Below are 22,374 nucleotides of genomic sequence, written 5' to 3' on the forward strand. Positions count from 1 at the left end.
GCTGAAGAGCGGGCAAGCGAAGGCTCCTGGAAGCTCAAGAGCTCTCCATTAATTTTGGCTCTAGCCTGGAGTCTAACACAGCCTGCTCTACCCTCCAAATTACTTCTTGAAACACAGGAGCTCTTTAGACATGACTCATCTGCTATTAAGGCTTCAGTTTTCCTGAACTGTATTTTAGCTGGTGTTAAAAGTGGGATCACCTGGAGTCTGAAGAGCTGGAAGGCTCCTGGAAGCTCAAGAGCTCTCCATTAATTTTGGCTCTAGCCTGGAGTCTAACACAGCCTGCTCTACCCTCCAAATTACTTCTTGAAACACAGGAGCTCTTTAGACATGACTCATCTGCTATTAAGGCTTCAGTTTTCCTGAACTGTATTTTAGCTGGTGTTAAAAGTGGGATCACCTGGAGTCTGAAGAGCTGGCAGGGGGAGAAAGCATCTGCTCCAGGCAGGACTGGCTTCCCTGGAGCCACTCCCTTTGCATCCTGTTAGGTTGGGGGGTTAACAACCACCTGCAGATGTGAAATCTTAGCACCTCTGAAGATGATAGGTGCTGCACACTGACCCCCTGGGGAGCCAGAGCCATGGGGAGGAGCACACTCTGCTCCCACTGAGGCCAGGAGAGAGATGTAACAAAGGCAAATTCACCAGAGATAGATGCACAGAGGTGTCCAGAATATTATTGCAACCTCATTTTGACTTTAAAATGACAGCAAGGGTAGAAAAGTAGACAAAAACTATTAAAAATCCTTTCACTAATTTTTTTGTCCCCTAGTTCATGAGCTGGTCCCACATTTTCACCACCATTGGTCTAAAAGCTTTATACATTGTCTTTGTAAAAACCATCAACAATATAGCAATGATTATATCTTTTCACTGATTTTAGGAGAGCTTGTCAGGGAGGCTTCATTGTTTTGCAGAATCATCTAGGTGGGAAAAGACCTCTAACATCATCAAGTCCAATCTGTGACCCATCACCACCTTGTCAGCTAGACCAGAGCACTGAATGCTATGTCCAGTTGTTCCGTGAACACCTCCAGGGATGCTGAACCCACCACCTCCCTGGGCAGCACATTCCAATGCCTGACAGACCTTTCCAGGGAGAATTTTTCCTGATGTCTAATCTGAACCTCCCCTGGCATGGCTTGGTGCTTTGTCTTCTCATCCTGTCCCTAATTCCCTGGGAGCAGAGCCTGACCCCACCAGCTGCAGCAGCACATTGCCTGACAGACCTTTCCAGGGAGAATTTTTCCTGATGTCTAATCTGAACCTCCCCTGGCATGGCTTGGTGCTTTGTCTTCTCATCCTGTCCCTAATTCCCTGGGAGCAGAGCCTGACCCCACCAGCTGCACCTCCTGTCAGGGAGTTGTAGAGAGCAGAAGGTTCCCCTGAGCCTCCTTTTCTCCAGGCTGAGCCCCTACAGCTCCTCAGCCTTCCTTCATGTGCTTGACCCTCAAGACCTTTTCCCATCTCTGTTGCTTCTCTCTGGACTCTCTCCAGCCCTTCAGAGTCTTGAGTGTGTGACAGCACAGCCTCTGAGATACGTAAACACAGTGAACAGCATTTACTGTGGCGTATAATTATCCAGTCTGTGGACCTGTAACTCCTGGCAGAGTGTAAATATCTGCATATTAATACAGTTATTTCTGTTTCAAGGACCTGTTTTCCCAGGGACAAGGAACAGAGATGACTGTCAAATGGGTAATCAGGGCAGTGCTCAGAATGAGCTGCTGCAGAAACCACAAGCAATCAGCACCCATAGGCTCTGGAACAATAACATCCAGATCTGAATAATAGAAACATCTTTTTAATAACTGGTGCAGATGCTGCTTCCTGAGAAAACAGTGCTTGGAAAGGCATTTGTTTGCTCATGCTTTAATAGCTCCCTGACTTCACTGAATTACTGAATTGTTAAGGCTGGAAAAGACCTTTAAGATCATCAAGTCCTACCCTCAACCATGTTCACCACTAACCATGTCCCTCAAGTGCCACATCCACACAGTTTTTGCACACTTCCAGGGGTGATGAATCCACAGTGTTCCTAAGCATCTTCTGCCAATGCTTAACCAACCTTTCCGTGAAGAAATATTCCCTAATATCCAATCTAAACCTCCCCTGGTACAACTTGACCTCCTAATGCGGTTCACAGATCAATGTTGGAGACACTCTAATATACTGAAGGCTTAACCTGAGGTGTTATTTGTGGCTTTTACTCTTAATTGGCCTTTGCAGCAGCAATGCTGCTGTTACAGTGGAGTATCATCTCTTCTCCCACTGAAGCAGTCAAGCTGCATCTTTGTCCTGCAGCCTCATATGCCACTGGTCAATTTGAGATCTTGCTTGCTTGCTTGCTCTTGGAGAGAAGCTGCTGCTCACTCACTGCTGCCCTTGCACACCTGCACCCAGCACTAGCAAACGCAGGGTGCAGCCCCACACTCCTCTCCAAATGAAAATCACTTGGCAGAGTGAAGCAGAGAACTTCTTTAAGATGAAAAACATCCTCTTTATCTGCTGGAGAGAGATCTCGAGCACTGACTCTCCAACTCCTTCAAACAAAACCCTCGTTCTATGTTGCCAAAGCTCTGATGATGTGCTGTGTTAGCACAAATGCATCTATGGGAAGGAACATTACAATCAATTCTGCCATGCTTCAATCCCAGCAACATTCTCAGGAATCTGCAGTAACACCCAGTAGTTTGCAGCACCTCAGTGTAACCCATCACAGAGCCCAGAGAAATCAATGTTCATTCAGGAGCCAAATTACACTCGAGTCAGACACTTGAACTCTATTGTTTTAAGCTGACTGCTGAAATGTTAATAAAAACACCTAGAAGGATGTAACATGACAAATATTACATTAGCAGAGGCTTCTTTCCCCATCAGTGAGGGGAAATGTTTTCTTCAAAGCAACATACTCTACCAACTGAGGTGGTTTGAATTATAAGACCAGTTTTTATTGAGTTGGTGTAAGTTGTTTCTCACTAAGTGTGAGATAAGATATCATATAGCTCACAAAGTGACCTCGGTGATGAGAGCAGCTTGCAAGTGAAGTAAGTAAAAGTTTAGTCCTAATGTTGACCAAAAATACAAAACTCCCAAAAGTAAGAAAGCCCCAAGTGATTACATTGTGCCTGAGCAAAAACTCCATTTTAGAGGGGAGCAGAAATTCTTCAATTTTTTCTTATGCAAAACAACTGCAAACCCAAGTTCTTCTTTGCACTGCTTTCACCTGAAATATCTGGCTGGCAGCTCCTTGACTGGGTGGCTGGACCCATAATGGACTCTGCTGTCATTGACTCATATCAGGATCAGAGTTTTCACTTCAGGTGTGCTAACACGTCCTCTCCTCTAGCCAACTAGTGGCTTTGTGTTCTCAGACACTCAACCCACTGATAGAGAAACTAATGCCACTGTTATTTCTCTCCTCTCAGCAGTGTGAGATGTGCTGCAGGGAAACTGTCCTCTCCATCATCCCTCTGACAGCTTTGCTACAGCTTTTAATTGAAATACTAGCTCGAATGTAAAAGTTATAACTGCTGAGCAGGAACATCTACACAACAGCGAATCCCATTTCTAGAATTAGGTTAATATTGAACAATAACAGGAAAAACAAATCAGGAGTTGGTGTTGAAGGACTGATACATGAACCTGCACACCCGCATCCCTCCTGACCTGCCTGTGCTGCAGAGTGCCAGTGGATCCTTTGACAAGTCAGTCCCCAGTCCCCCAACAATGCATTGGTTTAAAATGTTACCACAACTCAAACTTGGATCCTTTGCAACAGTTTTTGGAATCAAAGACAAAAAGGGAGGACACTTGCCGGTCCCCGGGTCTGCAGCAGCTACACCTGGGGAGTAGAAACCCAGACAAAAAAGGGACCAATCCTCACAGCCACCTTCCCAAAGAAATCTGGAAAATTGGTGGCAAACAAGCCAGGCTGAAGTCATGCCGTGGGCATGGCTTACATCTGGCCAGGGTCACCTCTTCTGCCTGAAGACTGCCCCACCATGTGAATCTGTGGTGTGCACCAGTATCACCTCACCCACATGTCTGAGGCCGAGGAGGCTTACACAGGGCAGGGTCACATACAGCACCAGGCCCCACTGATCCAGTAACAGGATCAAACATGACCCAGGAGTCAGATTTCCAGGAGTCCCCAGTGCTACTTAGAAGCCAAAAATCCCGTTTTTGAACAGCAACCTAAGAATTTAGGAAAACTGTTTCTCCTAAGCCAGAGAAACCACACCCTGGAGTGCTTTTAGCTTCTCACAGTGTGATTTTGATACTTCAGAAGGGTATTGGAAAGTTCAATCTTCCCAGGCTCTGCACACACATAGCTCTCCAATCGGCCGTGGGAATTGTGTCTGCTCAGTCAGTACCTGCAAATTGTTCTCCCTCATTACAGTATTGGGGAATACTTCTTGATTTAAGGGAAACAGATCTACATGAAGCCATTTTCTCACTAAAGGACATTTATGACTAAATTGCAGGTCCCCTGAGGCTGTGGGATGCAGCACCCCTGACCACAGTCATGTTGGGAACTGTTGGTGGAGCAGCCAAGGTCCTTCCCAGGCTGGTTAACAACCACCATGGCAAAACCAAGGAGTCACAGAAACACCTACAACTTATCCAGACCAAGGAGGTACAGAAACACCTACAACTGTTCTATACATTGTTCATGTTGTTTTAAGAAAAAAAAAGATGTTACACTTATGGATCAAAATAAATGTCCATAGATTCACTGATTTCTTAATTAAAATGACTCCTGAGCTTCTATACCGATGCTGACCATAGGCCCCGAGTCCTAAATTTAGTCAGGGGTATAAATGTGGAGCTGCGCATCTGTAGCTATTAAAAATTGGAATAATCAGAGTTATTGATTGATGCTTCCAGAGAAGCGCCTTCCTCCTCTCTCTTATGTCAGAAGAAAGTGGAAATGAGAACTAAATTGCTCACAGCAATTTTACACTTGATGCCAAAGCAGAGGAGGTCTGAGATCTGCAGAATATATGGGGGCATTGCCTTTATGTTAAACAACTTGATAATTCAATAATTTAACTGAGGTAACTCTCTTTCTTGAATCACAACAGGAACCCTTGACAAGGAAATGTTTTTCCTAGGTCAGCAACAGTTCACAGCAAGACTCTTTCTGGGAAGGTAAAGCCACAGTGACACGTCCAGACATCAGGAGCCCCAACAAGCACTCGAGTGTTTTTCTCCAGCTGGTTTAAGGTTACAGCTATAATTAGGACAGAGTGGCTTGTACAGTACGTCTGATTTCAAAGTAAAATCAGAGTATTGCACATACCATTATGCAAAGTGCCATAGCAACAGTGAGGCAGACTTCTAAGAAATGGTAATGAGCTGAGCTTCTCTGCACACTCCCAACCTGGCCAGGCGAAAACAAACACAGCACTTAACATTCATTACAAGAAACTCACACATTACTGCTAGAGAAAAAAAATTTAAAATCTACAGCATAAAATACGTTATGGAATCATCCCAGCAGGAAGGGACACAGGTCCTGTGCAGCAGAGACCTTTGAAACCAGCTCACTGCTCCCCAAAACCCAGTCCCACAGACTGACACTGCTCTGGCTGAAAACCAGTGGCAGAACTGGGATGTGCAGGGTCCCTATGCTCTGGGCTTGATGCAGGACCACCATAACCAGGGGGTGTGGTACCTGCTCTGAGCACAGAGACCTGAGGTCCAGAGGAAAACTTGATGAAATTAGGAAAAAAGTCTCCAACCTCCAAACTGAGATGATTTACAGAAGAATACAAAACACACGCACAAAAAGGAAAAGGTAAAGGAGGCAGAATCATTCCAAGCACAGAATATGACCAATCCAATGACCATAATTCATTTTATTCCATGTTAGGACAAGGAAAGAATAATGCAGCAAGTACTTGAATAAACCAAACTGATACTAACCCAATTGGCATAAAGAGCTTCAAAAACTTATTCAAACCCTGGATCAAGCAAATGCAGAACCACGAAGTCATTCCCATGGTGAAGGGTTAGCACCTAACACAGCCTTGGTGAATCTTTATTAGGCAAGGAGAACACACCAGGAGCCAGAGAATTACACGCTAGGAAATTACACACCAGCCCATTTGTCTCCAGTGCCCACAGAAATGCTGTGCAAGCAATCAAAGGTGTGAGAGCACCTGGAAGATAATGAGGAGATGAGCCAACACCAACAGATTGTGTCAGGTCAGCAGTTCCTGCCCAGAGCAGGGAACAGCAACAGATGCTGTTTGACCATGTCTCCCACACACAAACAAGCTGGGCTTGGCTAGGAGCTGCCTTCAGGTGAGTACATGCTGTCTGCAAGACTCTGCTCATGGCTCTGCTGTCCCATCTGCTCAGTTGGACACCAGCCCTGAGCCTGCTGCTGGGAGGGGAGGGGGGGTTGTTAACATCATTATCAGAGAGGAGAACCCTGAAATACTCCCGATAAATTGAAGATGTCTCCTGAAAACTGGAAAAACCGAACAGGAATGAGTTCAACACTTGGTTCATCTCCTGGGTGAATTCATGAGGAGGTGACATTCTGCAGAGGGTGACTGGGGCTGCTTGGGGTAAGCCCCTACTCAAGTATCCTGCCGGCACAGGGAAGGCAAGTGCCCTAGATCCAGGTACACAGAATCACAGAATCATTGAGGTTGGAAAAGACCTCCAAGACCATCAATCCAACCTGTGACTGATCTCCACTTTGACAGCTAGACCAGAGCACTAAGTGCCATGTCCAGTTGATTCTGGAACATCTCCAGGAATGGTGACTCCACCACCTCCTTGGGCAACACATTCCATTGCCTGACTGCCCTTCAGTGAACAAATTCTTCCTGATGTCCAACCTGAACCCTCCCCTGGCACAGCTTGAGGCCATACAAACAGGCAGCAAAAAAAATCCTTCCACATCCTTGGCAGCCCGACACCTCACCTGGTGTGCTAGTTCCAGATTTGAAGACCCCCATATAAAGAAGTCTTTCCCCAGCACTCACCAACTCATCCACAGGAAAGAAACATTTATTCAGTACCTCGGGAAACAAGAGCCAAGAATAAAGCCAAGGTAAGTCAGGGCTGGTGATACAGGGAGGGAAACACGGGGAGCAGAAGTTCACAGGTTCAAAGAGATCATAAGGAGAGACTGATCTCTTCTCCATTCCTCAAGGAACAGGTGAGGAATGGGGCTGGAATTCTGCAAGGCAGGCTCACATTTGACACTGTGAGAAATGTTCAGTTAAGGGCTTTGCTGCCCATGGAGCTGCCACCACTGGAGGTGCTTACAGAGGGACTGGGCAAACATCTACTGGCAACACTGATTTGGGGGCACACCTCACAAGGTTAGCACAGATTTTACAGGTGATCATACAATCTATTCACTTCCATTTCCCTTTCTCAATAGTTTCAAGACCTGATGGAAAATACCTATACAAAGAGATGCTGCTGTAAACAGACATGGTTCAATTTTTAGAATACTCGGAGTTTTCTTTGTATTCTTTGTATTTATTACCTACAAAATCTGGCAGAAGAGCTTTCTCTCCTGTGGCACTTGGGAGGCAGGAGAACTGCTGCAGGTTAAGCTCAGGCTGCATGAGACAATATTTCCTTCAAAGCAGCTCATGGCAAAAAAATGCTTGGGATTTCTGGCCCTGAAATTAAGACCTGTCCTCCATCCTGTGCTGCCAGGAAGATCCCAGGACACCCAAACCAAGAACCCAACAGGAGCAGAGCACACTGACACTTCCTGGCACCAGCTGGGCTTCCTTACTACAGGAACTCTCACTTTCACCTCCCCAGCAAGCAGGGACAAATTCAGTCTTCAGTTTGCAGCCTGATGGGCTTCAGAAAGGCTGAAATTAAATGATTATCTTTTAATTTCTTCTGAATGGCTCTTTCCTCTCCAAAGCCACCAGATCTCAATTCAATGAAGTCTGAAAGTTGCAGCTCTAGCAGAGCTGTGCAAGATACAATTACAGCAAAGCCAACCCTCAGCATATATTACTTTAAAGAAGGAATTCTGCACTAGCACTCCAACCTAAACCCCACATTTGCTATTTATTTTGATAGCTGAGTTGGAAATAAATTCAAATAAATGCCAGTCCCTGATGCTCACACATCCCTTCTCCATCCTCTCAGCATGTTCTCATCTCTTCTGCAAATTCTAGGATTTAGCAGCTGCCTTGAATATTTTTTAAGCATGACATTAATAGAGCAGAAGAGAATCAGCAGAGTGACAGTAGCACATGGATAGTTTCAGACCAGCTCCTGGATGACATATTAAATCCAGACAGTGGTTCATTCAAAGAGGGGTTCAATATTATCATCTATAAATCAGTATTTGCTTTACAGAATGTAATGGAAAATGCTAATAGGATTTACTTGTGAAATGAAATTGGATTATGTCTTATCTATTTTAACTTGATTTGGTATAGTATTCCTCCATCATCAACCAGCAGCCTCAATGTCTTCTTGCCTTTCCTTCCCCCCCTCCTCTCAGAATTCAGGCAGATCCTCAGGCCATGGTTTTCAAAGGGAAATTAGGGGGGACAGACATAAATTAAGTAGAAAATGTAGATTATGCAATCTCAAGCAGCATAATGAAAACGCCTGCAAAGTCATTAGAGCTGCACCACGTGTGCCCTGAGCTGCTTGTTTATGTAGGGTCGGAATTTGCCCAGCCAAGAAACTTGAATTTCACAAAGTAATTTAAGCCTGGTAATTTCCTTGTCCATGCCTGAGTGACTTAACAGTCACTGTATGCGATGAATATCCGTGTGCAGAATTATGCTGCTCTGCTCTGGAACCACTCAGGGCTCATTGATACATTCTATTAACTGGCCGCAATAAAGCCTTGATTTATTCCAGCCTTATCAGGTCTGCAGGAGAGAACCTGCCTTTTAATAACAGGGAAACAGCATGAGAAGTTGTCAGAGGCAGTGTTAAGCAATGATGTTCACACAAATGCAGCTCTGTGCCCTCATCCTCCATGGGCTGGAGGTACTGGGGCAACACAGCACCGTATGAGACATGGTGGGGGGACAGAGATGGACCAGGGGTTGCCTGGGCTCTGAGGAGAAGTGGTGCTTCTGCAGCACATGACTATCATCGCTGTCACACCAAGCCATCAGGTCATTTAGGTGGCAAAAGCAGGAATTCCTCTTGGTTAGGAACCCCAGTGACAGGACAAAGCATAACAGGTTCAGATTGAAGGAGGGGAAATTTAGGCTAGATATTAGGCAGAAGCACTGGCAGAGACACTGGCACAGGTTGCCCAGGGAGGCTGTGGCTGCCCCAACCCTGGCAGTGTTCAAAGCCAGGTTGGCTAAAGCCTTGAGCAACCTGGTCTGGTGAGAGGTGTCCCTGCCCAGGGCAGAGGGTTGGCACTGGATGATCTTTAAGGTCCATTCCAACCCCTAAAATTCCATGATTCTATGAATCACAGAACCCCAGACTGGTTTAGACTGGAGGGGACCAAAGCCCATCCCATTCCACCCCCTGCCATAGGCACAGACACCTTCCAGCAGCCCAGGTTCTCCAAGTCCTGTCCAATCTGTTCTTGATTTGAAGCATAAGCCACACATGTTACTTCCAAGAGGATTTTCTCTCTTAAGCACTCCAGGTGGGAAAGGTGATGGACACTGAAATGACAGGATCCCTGTGAGACTAGAGAAGGAGAGTTGGGTGTGTTGGTCACAGCTTGAGTGTTGCTCACTGAGGAACTGAGTCCCCCCACAGTGGAGGGACCTGGCAGATAGGACTGAACATTTGCCATAGGAAACTACCCAACCAGGGTAAGCAGAGGAGCTGAGAATTTCCTCTCTTTTCTATTCCTTTAATTAAGAATTTTTCAGATTTAAACTTGAAAACAATTTTGATACAAATTTCTTACAAATAGTGACTAGTAGACAAAGCAGAGCTCTCCCGAATGAAGCATTTAGCTTTTCCTGATGGCAGCTGCCCTGCCAGGCCAGCTCAGCAGCAAATGGGCATTATTCTGCTGGTTTGATGGCACATGGCACTCCCAGCTGGGCAGGGCTGCCCACTGAGGCCCTGGGCAAACCAGGTCACCCCAGCAGCATCAGCCATCTCAGCACATCCCACCTGCTTCCAACAAGTGCCCCTGGGACTGATAAGGGCAGCAGGAGCTGTGCTAGCAGCCCCCAGCCCCAGCACAACTCTCTCTGCAGTGCAAGGAACTGTTTTTCTGCCTGGTCAGAATGGATAAGGCTCAGCAGCAGGAACAGATGTTCAGAGAGCTCCTGCATTGTGCTCAGCTGGCAAAGGGAACACCTACAAACCCAACCAGGGCTGTGTTAGCAATTAGCTGACTCCGACAAATCGTTCGTGTATACAAACTGCCTCATGCTGCAGCCAGATCCTGGTTTCACATGGCTTTGATTTCATCCCCACCCTCTCCTTCTTTTCTTGTAAGAAACATTCAAAACAAAATAAAAGACTCTGCAGCATAAAATAAAAAACCCAGTGCAAACTGAATCCAACATAATGCCAAGGACATTCCCAGCTTAGCCCAGCTGGCTGAACTGGGACAAAGAGCAACTTTATTCTTTATACTTTATTTATACATATATGCTGAGCTTGTTTGATTGAGAAACCTGTGACATGTTTCTTACTGTACACAGAGGCACCTCACACTGTGTGCTGCAGCCACACCTCAGCACCCCCTGTTTGTGTCATGTACCAAAGAGGAATGGCACCTCCTGAGCCTGCACGTCCTTCAACACAGGCACTTTGTCCCACTGCTCCCTTGGCTCTCCATTCAGGGAGAGCAAATCCCATCCCACCTGTACACCAGAGGCAGTCACTGCTCCCAGCTGCTGCAGCAAGGCCTGGGGTGGCTGGTGCAGGAATGAACCACCACTGCTCAGCTGAACCTTCCTGCCTGTCAGAATCAATTGTTCCCACCACAGATGCATCTGGCACACTCAAAACTCATGTTAAGGAAACAGTGAACTGGTGTGAGGAACAGCTCCAGCCCCAGCATGACTCGGGGCACAGGGCACACACCAACCAGCACATCAGCTGTACATTGCCTTACAGCTTGAGTTTTGACTTTGGCCAGCTAAGATGGTGCTTTTATCCAAGCTAGGACTTATGCACTTCCTGACCAGGAAGGCAAGAGGGATTCTGTGACTTTAACACATCCACTGTGCTCTATTTCTTGCTTAAAAAACCCCAAGCCCCAAAGCAACCTGTGAGCAGGCTTGGCAGCTTCTCCCTTCTCTGAGCATGTAGAGAGCTCCTGAGACAGCTGGTCTCACCCTTATTAAAATCCCCATGAGATGAAATACCAAGGATGCAATATTTGTTTTGCTAAAACCAGTCTGAGCTCACCATTCCCTCTGCTCCCTGTTGTGAGTTATTGGTTTGACACCACAAACCGTTTTGGAGAGCAGTTAGTGTGAAGGTGTCACCCCAGAAGACCCAGGGCAGGGCTGGGCAAGGGCTGCATGGGTTTTTTACTGACAGCAGGAACATAATACACAAAAAATAAAGATCACCTGTTCCATCAGACACCATCCATTGCGGTTTTCCCTCCTACGCAGCCCCCAGTTGTTAGAGCACTGCCAGCTTGAGGGAATTGAGGTAGATGGAAACACACGGAGGGCACAGAAACAGCAAGAACATCAGTGGGCTCTGCATGAGCCTCCTCAAGCTGCTGTGCAGATCAAGGCTGTCCTTGTGAGTGATGGCCACAGCCCATAATGCCTGAGCCTGAGGGCAGAAGCCTGGGGACCTGCAGGCAGTGTCACTGAGCAGCACAGAACTCTGCCCGCAGGACCCAGAGCACCATCAAGCTGTTCTCTATGTGTCAGTGCATTGATCCTCCATTTTCCAGCACAGCACAGGCTACAGGAACCCTGGTGTCACGGAGATGAGGGCAGTCTGGTCATCAGTGAACACCTCCTGCATGCCTGGGTGGTACAGCTGGCCCCATCAGTCACCAGGGGATGAGGGGCTTTGCTGCCCATAGCAATAGGACAATGTCTGTGCAGGGAGATGCAACACTGACGTCTCTAATATTCATTACCAATAAAGGTGTCACAGCAATTTTCAAAACAGAAACTGTCACAAATTACAAGCTGGATAATTGAACTTAACTGAAGAAAATTCATTGTTAGAATGAACAAGAGAAATTATTCACATTGTCTTTCCATTTATTTTCCCACATGTTGGAGAGAAAAGAAACGTTTCATGTCATACCAAGTGCTAAAACACATTCAATCCCATGCTGAGAACACCTTGGTGTGGAAATCCCAGGGGGTCAGACCCAACAGGCTGCAGCAATTTGTACCAGGCAGCTTCAGGGGCTCCTGGTGTCACCTAGCAGCCACTGGGATCCCACAGCAGAGCCACACACCAGCAGAGTCCTTCTGCCTTTAGTGGGACAACCACATGAACAACCTGCTGCCTCCACTGAGAATCTTCAAATTTCCATGGACACTAATCCCCATCTAATCATCCAAACAGAGTTTCTTATCTCCTTGTATTACTGCACCACCATGACGAGTTAAAGCAGGAAGATCTCAGCCCAAGAACCACATCTGTCATCAGAACCTGCTCAGACAATTACTCAAGGAAGGTTTGCATCTCAATGTCCTTGTGCCCTCCTTGGTGCCACCAACCCATCCATCACACAGCACAGCTCACTTTGCCACATGACACAAACCCCAACACTACACTTCCACCACAAGCAGCAGTTTGTTGCATCAGACTCTCCTTCTCTGCTGCTTCTCCACTGGGTTTAGGGAGTAAGAAACAACTTGACTTACAGTTTACCGTGACTTTTACTTTTTTCACATCTGGCACTGAGACGTCATTTTCTGCACTGCACTCGTATTCCCCAGCTTGGTCTCTTGTGATTCCATAGATGTCCAGGTACTGCCCACTCTCAAAGGGCTTTGCTGAAATGAAATCATCAGAGAAAGGAATTACTGAAAGCTGAGCACAAATCACCCTGATCTTTCAACGTGTCAGCAGCAGCCTGAGTGTTTAACACACATCTGCAGGGAGTTGGGAGCTGCTGTGGCTTTCACCCAGAAACCACAGCTGAAGGTGAGCTGAAAACCCCCTCAGGCTCCTGGGGTTGACCAAGGGTCCTCTCCTGACCCTGCTCCACTCAGAAGCTGGATGATGAACCCCATCAGCTGGGGGCTCTGTACCCCAAGGGTTGCTAAAGGCAGGTGTGACCCAGAGGGAACCAGTGGCAGATCTCCTCTACTGGGTGTCCATCTGCAATGGGTGGCAGTGAGTGCAAACTGGGTCATCCCACATCCTGCCTCCAGGGAAAAAGCCCTTTCAGGCTTTCTCAGCACCCACCCAGTGCTTACATGTTGTGCCCTAATGAAAGTTCCAATATATTAGTTAAAAATAAATTAACAGCTCTCCTTTCCCAAAGGTCCCAATGCAAGAAATGGGATCCTCAGTGTTTGCCTTGTTAGACAGACACAAGGACACTTGTGTGAGTGATTTTGAGAGCAGGCACAGGTCTGTCTGACATGGAACACCATGAAAACCAAAGGGAAATGCTTGTGTCTGTAACTCCTCGGTGCACTGCAAGGAAACACGAGTTGTTCTACAGAGCAAGAATAACAATACAGCTCAAACGCCCATTTATCTCCACTTGACACAGGGTCACAGCAGACACAGACATTTCTGTAGCTACCTAAATCCCAGCATCTCCCAGCGTTTCCCTGCCATGCTTCCACTTTGATATACCTCAGATGAAAACTGCTCCCAGTTTCCCAGCTCCTCTTTCTGTGCCTTTTGAGCAGAGTGCCCTAGGTGATGGGCAATTAATTGGTTTCTGTTCCTCACAAGGCACTCAGCACATCACCAACCAAAAATGGTCAATGGAATTATTATTTTAACACAGCCTCTCAGAGCAGCCATGCCCACAGATGCTGGAAATTATAGGTCTAAATGCTTAAAAGACTTGCTGGAAGTGTTTCCCCCTCAGCCAAGCCTTTAATTGCCTGTTAATAACCATGTGGCCAACCAAAACCTAGTGTGGGCAGCGAGGACCAGGCAGCAGAGTTATGTCATATCCATCCTGGTGGTGAATTAATTTGTTAATCTGCTCCTGAATTGATGTTTTAAAGTGTGCAAAGTTCAAAACATCAATTAGCAGAGTGCATGGCTGAGCACAGCAATGCTCGTTAGCACCACACGCCAAGAGCCTGAGCGAGCACTGCTGCTGGGGAGAGGAGAGATAAGGCTGAAAGAGGGAAGTCATTGTCAGTTGAAGTGAATATTCATAGGATGCAGTGGAATAGTTTATGGGACATGAGGAAATGCAGAAGAATTTTGAATTGCTTGGGGGTTTTTTCATTTCCAAGTTGTTCATAGGAATAAATTACCAAGAAAACCCTTCCCCAAGCAAAGCAGCTGTTACTGTTCCCATCATGACCCTCATCCTGCTCTGCTATGGCCACGATGAAGCAATTCCCAGGAAAAATGTATTTCCTTTTGCTGTGAACAGCAGCAAGGAGAGATGCATCTGCCCATGCAGTGGAAACACCTTCCAGTGACTGTTCTTTGGTTCTAATACCAAGAAAATTACATAAAATGCAAAATTCTCCCTTGTGTCAAGTTAAAAATAACTAAAAATTGTGGGATTATGCCTCACCACCCTGCCAGGCAAGAATTCCTTCCCAATATTCCATCTGTCCCTGCCCTCTAGCAGTGGGAAGCCATTCCCTGTATCCTGTCCCTCCAGGCCCTTGTCCCAAGACCCTCTGCAGTTCTCTTGGAGCCCCTTTAGACACTGGAAGGGGCTCTAACATCTCCTTGGAGCTTCTCTTCCCCAGGCTGAACATCCCCAGCTCTCCCAGCCTGGCTCCATGGCAGAGATTCTCCAGCCCTTGGAGCATCTCTGTGGCCTCCTCTGGACTTGCTCCGGCAGCTCTATGTCCTCCCTGTGCTAGAGACCCCAGAGCTTGAGGCAGCACTGCAGGTGAGTCTCACTTGAGCAGGGCAGAGGGGCCCTCCCCCCCCCCACCTGCTAGCCAATTACTTGATTTAGATTCCTCACCAGGCATTCTCCACTTAATAAACCACCATTCCTGTCCGGATAATTCCCCAAAATGCCCATCAGCACTTCCCAAGACCCTTGTATTTGGAGGGATTTCTGCTGAGCTGTGAATTCATTTATGCTGTGAAAGTGTGTTCACTCTGACAGCTTTGGGCAGCCCCTGAAATTTATGCAACTCACAGACACATTCAGAAGTCATTTTTAAGCCCTCATGTCCCCAGGAATTTTGCATCCAGCTCACAGAAGTAAGCTTTTAGTAAATATGAGAGATAAACACTTCTCTTAGGGAACATACTGATACCCTGGTTCATCTCTCAACTCTCCTGCACTGTAATGCATCTCCTCAGCTCAGTCCTAGAGATTTCCCATGGCTGCGTGGGAGCATGTAAATCCTGGTGTGTGAGGGATCTGCGCATGAGTATTTGTGAGTGTGTTTATGCTGCATCACACGCACACCCAGTTCAGGCAAGGAGGTCCATAGGCAGCAGGAGAATAAACTGGGGATGAAGACATTGGGGAATGAAGATGAGTTTCAGGAGACAACTTGGTGTTCTCTCTTTTTTTCCTGTGATTTCTTGCAGCCAGGGGTGACCAACACCTGCTCTGCTCCTCTACAGCCCACAGGCATTTTATGGAGCTATCAAGAGTTCATGAATACCTCTGGCTGCCTGTTCTGGTTGCCAAGTCAAAAGACTCTTCAGACTTTGTACCTGAACAAAGAAATCTGGAAGGTTCATTACACCAGTTCCTCAGCCTGGAGTCATGTCAGCCAAGAACTTTGATCAAAGATGGGAAAGAAACATTAGCTGAAGTAAAAGAAACATAAACATGAGGTGTCTCCTCTCCAAGGCTGTTCCTGAGGGGGTTTTCAGAAGATCTTTTGACTAGACTTACTGACACACATACTGATACATAAGCAATGTACTCTGAGTAGCTCAGGTTGTGACATCAGGTTCTCCAGGAAGGGAAATGCCTGTGAAGCTAACCTTGAATGTCTATTTTCTGCCACTGATGTCTGATCTGACGTCTGATGAATCCTCACACTTATTATTCCTCAGGAGAGTAGATGATTAAAGCTGTTTTCCTAGCACTCCTGTGGGATCTGGCACAGGTGTAGCAAATGCACACGTTGCCATATGGACCCGTTCTCACAGGCTGGGGTGGAGGAGTTCTGCAAGGCCAGCATTTGCCTCCCCTGGGGCTAAGCATAAGTCAGGATGAAGAAAAATGTGGTCCAAGTCCAGGGCAGCTCCAAAAACATCTGAGGATTTCAGCTGAGCCAAAGAGGAGCTTTTTTTCTTCTTTATTCACTAGGATACTAAATAACTAAAATATTTATGATCTGTAAAACCTCTTCAATGCTCAGTACTGGGTTTATGACTCAGCCTTTGAGGTACCTCATTCTCCAGTAGAGGGTGGAGACCCTGGTGGGGTTGGGAGTGTGGAGAGTGTGAGGCTGAGCTGATGCCAGTCCTGCTTCAGAACAGGCTCAGGTGCCCATGAGAGAACACACAGAACTGAGTGAACAACCTTCCAAAAGCGAGGAGATGCAAAGTCCTTAGCTCATCTTTATGTAACTGCCTCACTGGGGAGAACTGGGCTCAATATAGAGAAGAGAAGGTGGTCACCAATGACAGTGTCACTGTGAGTCACCACCCTTGCAGAGATTTCAAAACCATGTTGATGTGGCACTTGGGGACATGGTTTGGTGTTGGCCTTGGCAGTGCTGGGGGAACGGTTGAACTCACTGGTCTCAGTGGGCTTTTCCAATAGAAACAATTCTATGGTTCTTGAATGTCATCTGATTATCACCATATGCTTTAAAAAATCCATAAAGTCCTTCTTGATCTCTAAGACTGGATGGAGATAAAGGAGCAAGGGTGCAAGGAGGCAACTTACATTCCTGGAGATGAGTTTTCATGGGATGCTGAGAACAATTAAAAGTGTAAACAATTGGATTCACCCAGGAAAGTGAACTGAAGCCATTTCTAATCCTCATTATGGATTCTGAGTTTGAAGTTTCACCAAGTTCTGTAATTGGATAGTCCTCTCCAAGGACCTGCAGGGAACCTGAACAGCTCACTGTCTGTGAGGAGAATTGCCTTATCACATTAGGGACCCTTTAAGCATTGATTGCTGAAGGCCATTTCACTTTAGAGAAGCCATGTTGGGAAAGAAAAATCAGATCAAATGTAAAGGAAAAAAGATCCCAAAGTGACAGATAAATTGAGGACAGGAGGAGATGTCCCAGCTGGTCGCATGGAACAGCAAAAACAAGTAGAGCAGTTTTGTAAGAAGGTAAGAGACAAGAGATGTGAACATAGATTGACAAAAACAAAGGTTTCAGAGGTTGGAGAGGTTTCAGAGGTTGGTATTTGGTGCTGCTTGTGCCTGTGCTCTCAGTGTGGGCAGTGTAAATCTATGTACAGAGATAGGAGAGGTTGGTCCTACAAGAGAAGTCATCTCTGTTCTCCTCATTCTTTACAGTTCCACCAGATTCTGTCCCTGCTCAGAGCCACTGCCATGCAGCACCAGTGCCTGACATCATGGAGTTATGATGATGGTTTGGAGCAAGTTTAAGTTTTAACTTTGCTGACTTCATGACAAGGAACGCATGGACAGCTCATACTGCAGAATATGTACTGACCTTTCTGCCTCAGCAGCCAAAGATTAATGGAAAGGAATACTAGCTCCATTCTAATGCCTGAGAAGAAGATGTTGCCCAGAGAGGTTGTGCACTCCCCATTCGTTGAGGTGTTTGAGGCCAGATTGGATGGGGCTTGGAGCAACCTGAGCTAGTGGAAGGTGTCTCTGCCCATGGCAAGGGTGGACAAGATGGGTTTTAAGGTCCTTCCAACCCAAATCATTCTGTGATTCTATGATTCCAAGATCCAGGAAACCAGATGTTATCTTGGGAGAAAAAAACCCACTTGAGACAGCAGTATGCCTTGCATGTTATGCTCTCTGGATATTTAGCTTCCTGTATCTCAGACCTCACCGTGCTATTTGTGGGTCTGTTCAAAACTCTGTGCTGCCTGCAGAAAATTAAAGAAACTGAATAAATTAAAGCCGTGCAAGGAAGAACAGGGCGAAGATCTTTTTAATAAGAAAGTTACACGATTAAATCTCACTTGAGCTTATTTATAATTCATAGGACTTAATGGGGACATTTGACTCTTGCAGAGGGGCTAATTATTCCCCATAAAGGCTCTTGCCTAAGTTGGTTTTCGGAAGACACTTGGTCTGTGGATCAGCTGGAGGGTGTGAGAGCCCCTGGGATGGGGAGCAGAAGGGATGGGAAGCAGGGATGGAGACAGGAGGAATGGGGAGCAGGAGGGATGTAGAACAGGAGGGATGGGGAACAGGAGGGATAGGGAGCAGGAGGGATGGAGGCAGGAGGCATGGAGGCAGGAGGCATGGAAGCAGGGGGAATGGGGAGCAGGAGGCATGAAAGCAGGAAGGATGGGGAGGAGGAAGCATGGAAGCAGGAGGCATGGGGAGGAGGAGGGATGGAGGCAGGAGGGATGGGGGCAACAGGATCCCTGATGGTTTCACAGAGACATTCACCTTGGGGCAAAGGGTTCTGGTGACAGCTGTTCTCATGGTTTTTCAACACTCCTTCCTCCCATTGCTCTATCAAAATACATCAACTTTTGTTCATTTTCTCCCCATTTCATTTGACTCCTCTCTCAGCAGTTTGTTGAAACTGGAGTCATAACTAGAGCTAAATGAATTATTAAAACCTTTTTTTTCATATTTCGTTGTATCCCTCAAAACCCACTCCTAGTCACAAAAATGCCCTGAAGAAATAATTTTGGGAACTAAAACAGGAGGTCCTGCAGGTATGGTCAGGGATAACTGTGGCAATCACTTATTGTGGTGCCAAGCAATAGGACAAGAGGCAACAGGGAGGAAATGATGCCCAGGAAGTTCTACCTGAACAGGAGGAAGAACTTCTTTCCTGTGCAGTGATTGAGCACTGAGTTTCCCAAGGAGACTGTGGAGTCTCCTCATTGGAGATATCCCAGAACTAGCTGGACACAACCCTGTGTCATATGCTCAGGGCTGACCCTTCTTGAGTAGGGAGGTGGGACCAGTGACCCACTGTAGTTCCTTCCAGCCTGACAGTCCGTAATTCTATGTTCTTGTGTGCATTCACTGTCACCTCCCCAAAGCATCCAGAGTCACCAGGGAGCCCAGCCTGGCTGTGCTGCCTGCCTGGTGCCCTCCCAGAGGGGATGTCTGCAGCGGGAATATAGAAAATGAGCATCTTGATGCATTTTAGAAACTGTTACTTTCCTCAGTAAACTCAGTACTTTTCTCAGGGCAAGTCCCAATTTGTCATGTTGTTCAAATGAGTGGCAACTCCCCAAAAGCCATGAGGGATGTTGTAGCAAAGGAAGGGGAAAGAGGGTGAAAACTTGGTTTGGTTTGAACATGAAAGGTTTTGATTCACTGAAATATCTCCTGTGAGTCATACGTCACTCACTCAAAAGTGCAATATTTCTCCCAGAAAAATCAGCTAATATTTGAGGGAACAAACTAAGCCTGAATGAAAATTCTCATTTCCATCACATTTTATAAATTTTTAATGAGTTAATCTACTTTTATTGGAAAGTAAGAAATACTTTCCATTTGTTATAAAATTGTCCCAAAACCTCAAGTCATACTTACTCCTGTGCAATGATTTTGGCCAGATTTGGATTGTATGTCACCAAGATTGTGATCTCTCCCTCATTTCTCAGTTCCTTCACAGAGCCCCAATTATTTGACCACCTTAGTTTGAATATCCTTCTCTTGACAACTGTATTTTAACCAGAATATATTTTTAAAGGATTTTAAGATGGATTTCTAAGGACACCTTTAATTGTTCCTGAAGGGTTGCTCAAACTTGCAGAATGGTCCTGATAAAAATTACATTTTCCTGAGGATTCTTCCTTAGAAACCCCTGACCACAGGCAGGGAATGTCACCTCCCCCCGGAGCAATGGCTTGTGGCACTGAATGTCACTTCACTGGATTGTGATACTAAATCTCCCAAGAATGAGCCTTACAAGTGTCATTAAAAAGAAAAGGCCAAAATTCATCACCTGAAACAAGAAGACACTTCTGTGCCTTTTGTGTGGAAGAGGTGCAATTTGGAAAGTGATTTTATTGCTTATCCAAAGGCACAGGGAAGAATCTCACCCAGTGGTTTACACTGGGTGCTGGTGTTTGCTCTGCTGTCTTCAGACAGTTAACTACTCCTGTCATTTACTCTGCCTGGAGCTCCTCATTTTCCCTTGAGCTCCTGGGATGCTGCCAGCCCCGTGTTTACTACCAAGGAACCACTGCCTCAATGGCACGCAATGCCTCTATCAGCTGGGAAATGCCCCTGCAGGCCCTCGAGCCAGGCCATTAAATCAATATCCAATGTGAATCACAATCCTCCCAGTCTCCAGATGGTTGTGAGATGGACCAGTCCACCTATGCAATCACAACGTGCCTGTGGGTGTGAGGTTTAACTGTCCCATGCATGTGGTTTTCTCATTAAAGGGCTGATGTTAGACCCTGAGTCCCTCCTTGAGCCATCGCATGTTGCAGGGGATGCATGTTTTGGGTGTTTTCTAGGCAGTGTTGCTCATCCACACATGGGATGCAGCCTAGGAAGTGCTTGGACCAGAGGAAGCATGGTGAGGTGTTGCCCTAGCTAGTGTGAGCCCAAACCCTTGTGCTGTGCTTTTGGTATTGACAGGGCACTGTGCCAGGCCATCAGGCTGGGACATCTCCTGACTCCTGGGGCAGAGCCAATGGTTGCGAGAAGCAGGAATACCTATCCAATGACAAAATGCAAAGCTAAGAGCTTGTGTGAAGTACCCAGCACAGAGCTGTAAACACAGACCTGTGAGCTAAGCTGCTTCCTCACGTGGCACAGAATGAGGAGTTTACAACAGGCAGGAGAAGAAGGATGTTCCCATAAAGCCCACCTAGGAGCAGGACACAAAAGCTTTGCAAAGCTCTAAGGAATCAGAGCACTAAATTGACTATCTTTGTCAGGGAATGTGCTGGCATTGAGGCATTAGACTATTTCCAAAGGCCTGGAGTGACAGGATAAGGGGGAATGGCCTCACACTGACAGAAAGTAGATTTAGGTTAGATATTAAGAAACAATTCTTCCCTGTGAGGGTGGTGAGGCACTGGCACAGGTTGCCCAGAGCAGCTGTGGCTGCTCCCTCCCTGGAAGTGTTTCAGGCCAGGTTGGATGGGGCCTGGAGCAACCTGGGCTAGTGGGAGGTGTCCCTGCCCATGGCAGGGCATGGAATGGGATGAGCTTTCAAAGCTTCCTTCCAACCCAATTGAGTCCAGGATTCCATGAAACCAACTGGTGTCAACATATACAGCACACAGCCAAGAGGTGAGTTGCAGGTTTCTCTGGTGGCTCAGGACAGGTGAGACTACTTCCCTGTCCTTCCCTCCAAAGCCAACACAGACAATATTGACAGATTCCAAAGGTAAGTGCAGACTCTCCTGCCCCTCCCCTCTCCACCACACAGGTAAAGCCTCCTGGTCTTGGTCAGTCTTTGCTTGTCTCTGCTGCTCAACCCTGCCTGGGTCTATCCCTGAAGGTTTCCTGGCTCAACTCTAAGCATTCCCAGCTTGGCTGCAGGAACAGCTGTTCAGGCTCAGGCCAGTAATGCTTCACCTGCCCCAGGAGCTCTGTGCCAGCCCTGGGATGAAGCTGTTGCTGGTGAGATGAGTGATGATGGCATGAGGGAGGCGAAGCACTGTCAGTGCTGATCAGGTCACATTGCTGAGGCAGTTTATACTCTGCTGCTCAGACTCCTAGAGGGAAGCAGCATCGCTCTGGGCCCAACGCAGCAGTAAATCTCCTTCAGTTAGGAGAGGTGACTGGCATTGCCACTCCGGATGCTGCATCTCATGTGGAGCAGGAGCTCACTTCATCCCACACCCCCTTAGCACAACACTGTCTCTGGCCCCAGAGGATTATCTCCTGCATGACATCACCCTAACAAAGTAGTGGTTCCAATGAGACAATCTCTCATTTCCATTAGGGCTGTTCCCAAGCATCTGGGGGAGTGAGATGGGATCCCTCGGAGAGGGACACAATGGAAAAGTGACTCTAGGCACTGCAAACACAAACACTTGAACTTTAAAAAAGGTGGTTGAAAAATAATTTGTGATACCTGAGGGCTGAAATTAGATGATCCTTTAGGTCCTTTTCAAACCAAACCATTCAATTTACCAGAGCATGTAGTGACAGGACAAGGAATGGCTTCAAACTGACAGAGAGAAGGTTTAGATTAGAGATTGGGAATAA

The 22,374-nt window shown here is 46.7% G+C and overlaps 1 protein-coding gene across 1 annotated transcript in view; it reads right to left on the reverse strand.

Moving 5' to 3' along the window:
* The window catches only part of NEGR1 (neuronal growth regulator 1), a gene marked incomplete at both ends in the record, with an annotated part of 47,029 nt that overhangs the window by 18,754 nt on the left and 5,901 nt on the right, over positions 1–22,374 (reverse strand). Inside the window, one exon of the mRNA XM_009076359.1 lies at positions 12,797–12,928. Coding sequence (XP_009074607.1) covers positions 12,797–12,928 — 132 coding nt within the window. The remainder of the gene's footprint in view (positions 1–12,796; positions 12,929–22,374) is intronic.

The sequence above is a fragment of the Acanthisitta chloris genome, unplaced genomic scaffold, assembly GCF_000695815.1.
Source record: "Acanthisitta chloris isolate BGI_N310 unplaced genomic scaffold, ASM69581v1 scaffold30356, whole genome shotgun sequence".
In the NCBI taxonomy this organism is placed as follows: Eukaryota; Metazoa; Chordata; class Aves; order Passeriformes; family Acanthisittidae; genus Acanthisitta; species Acanthisitta chloris.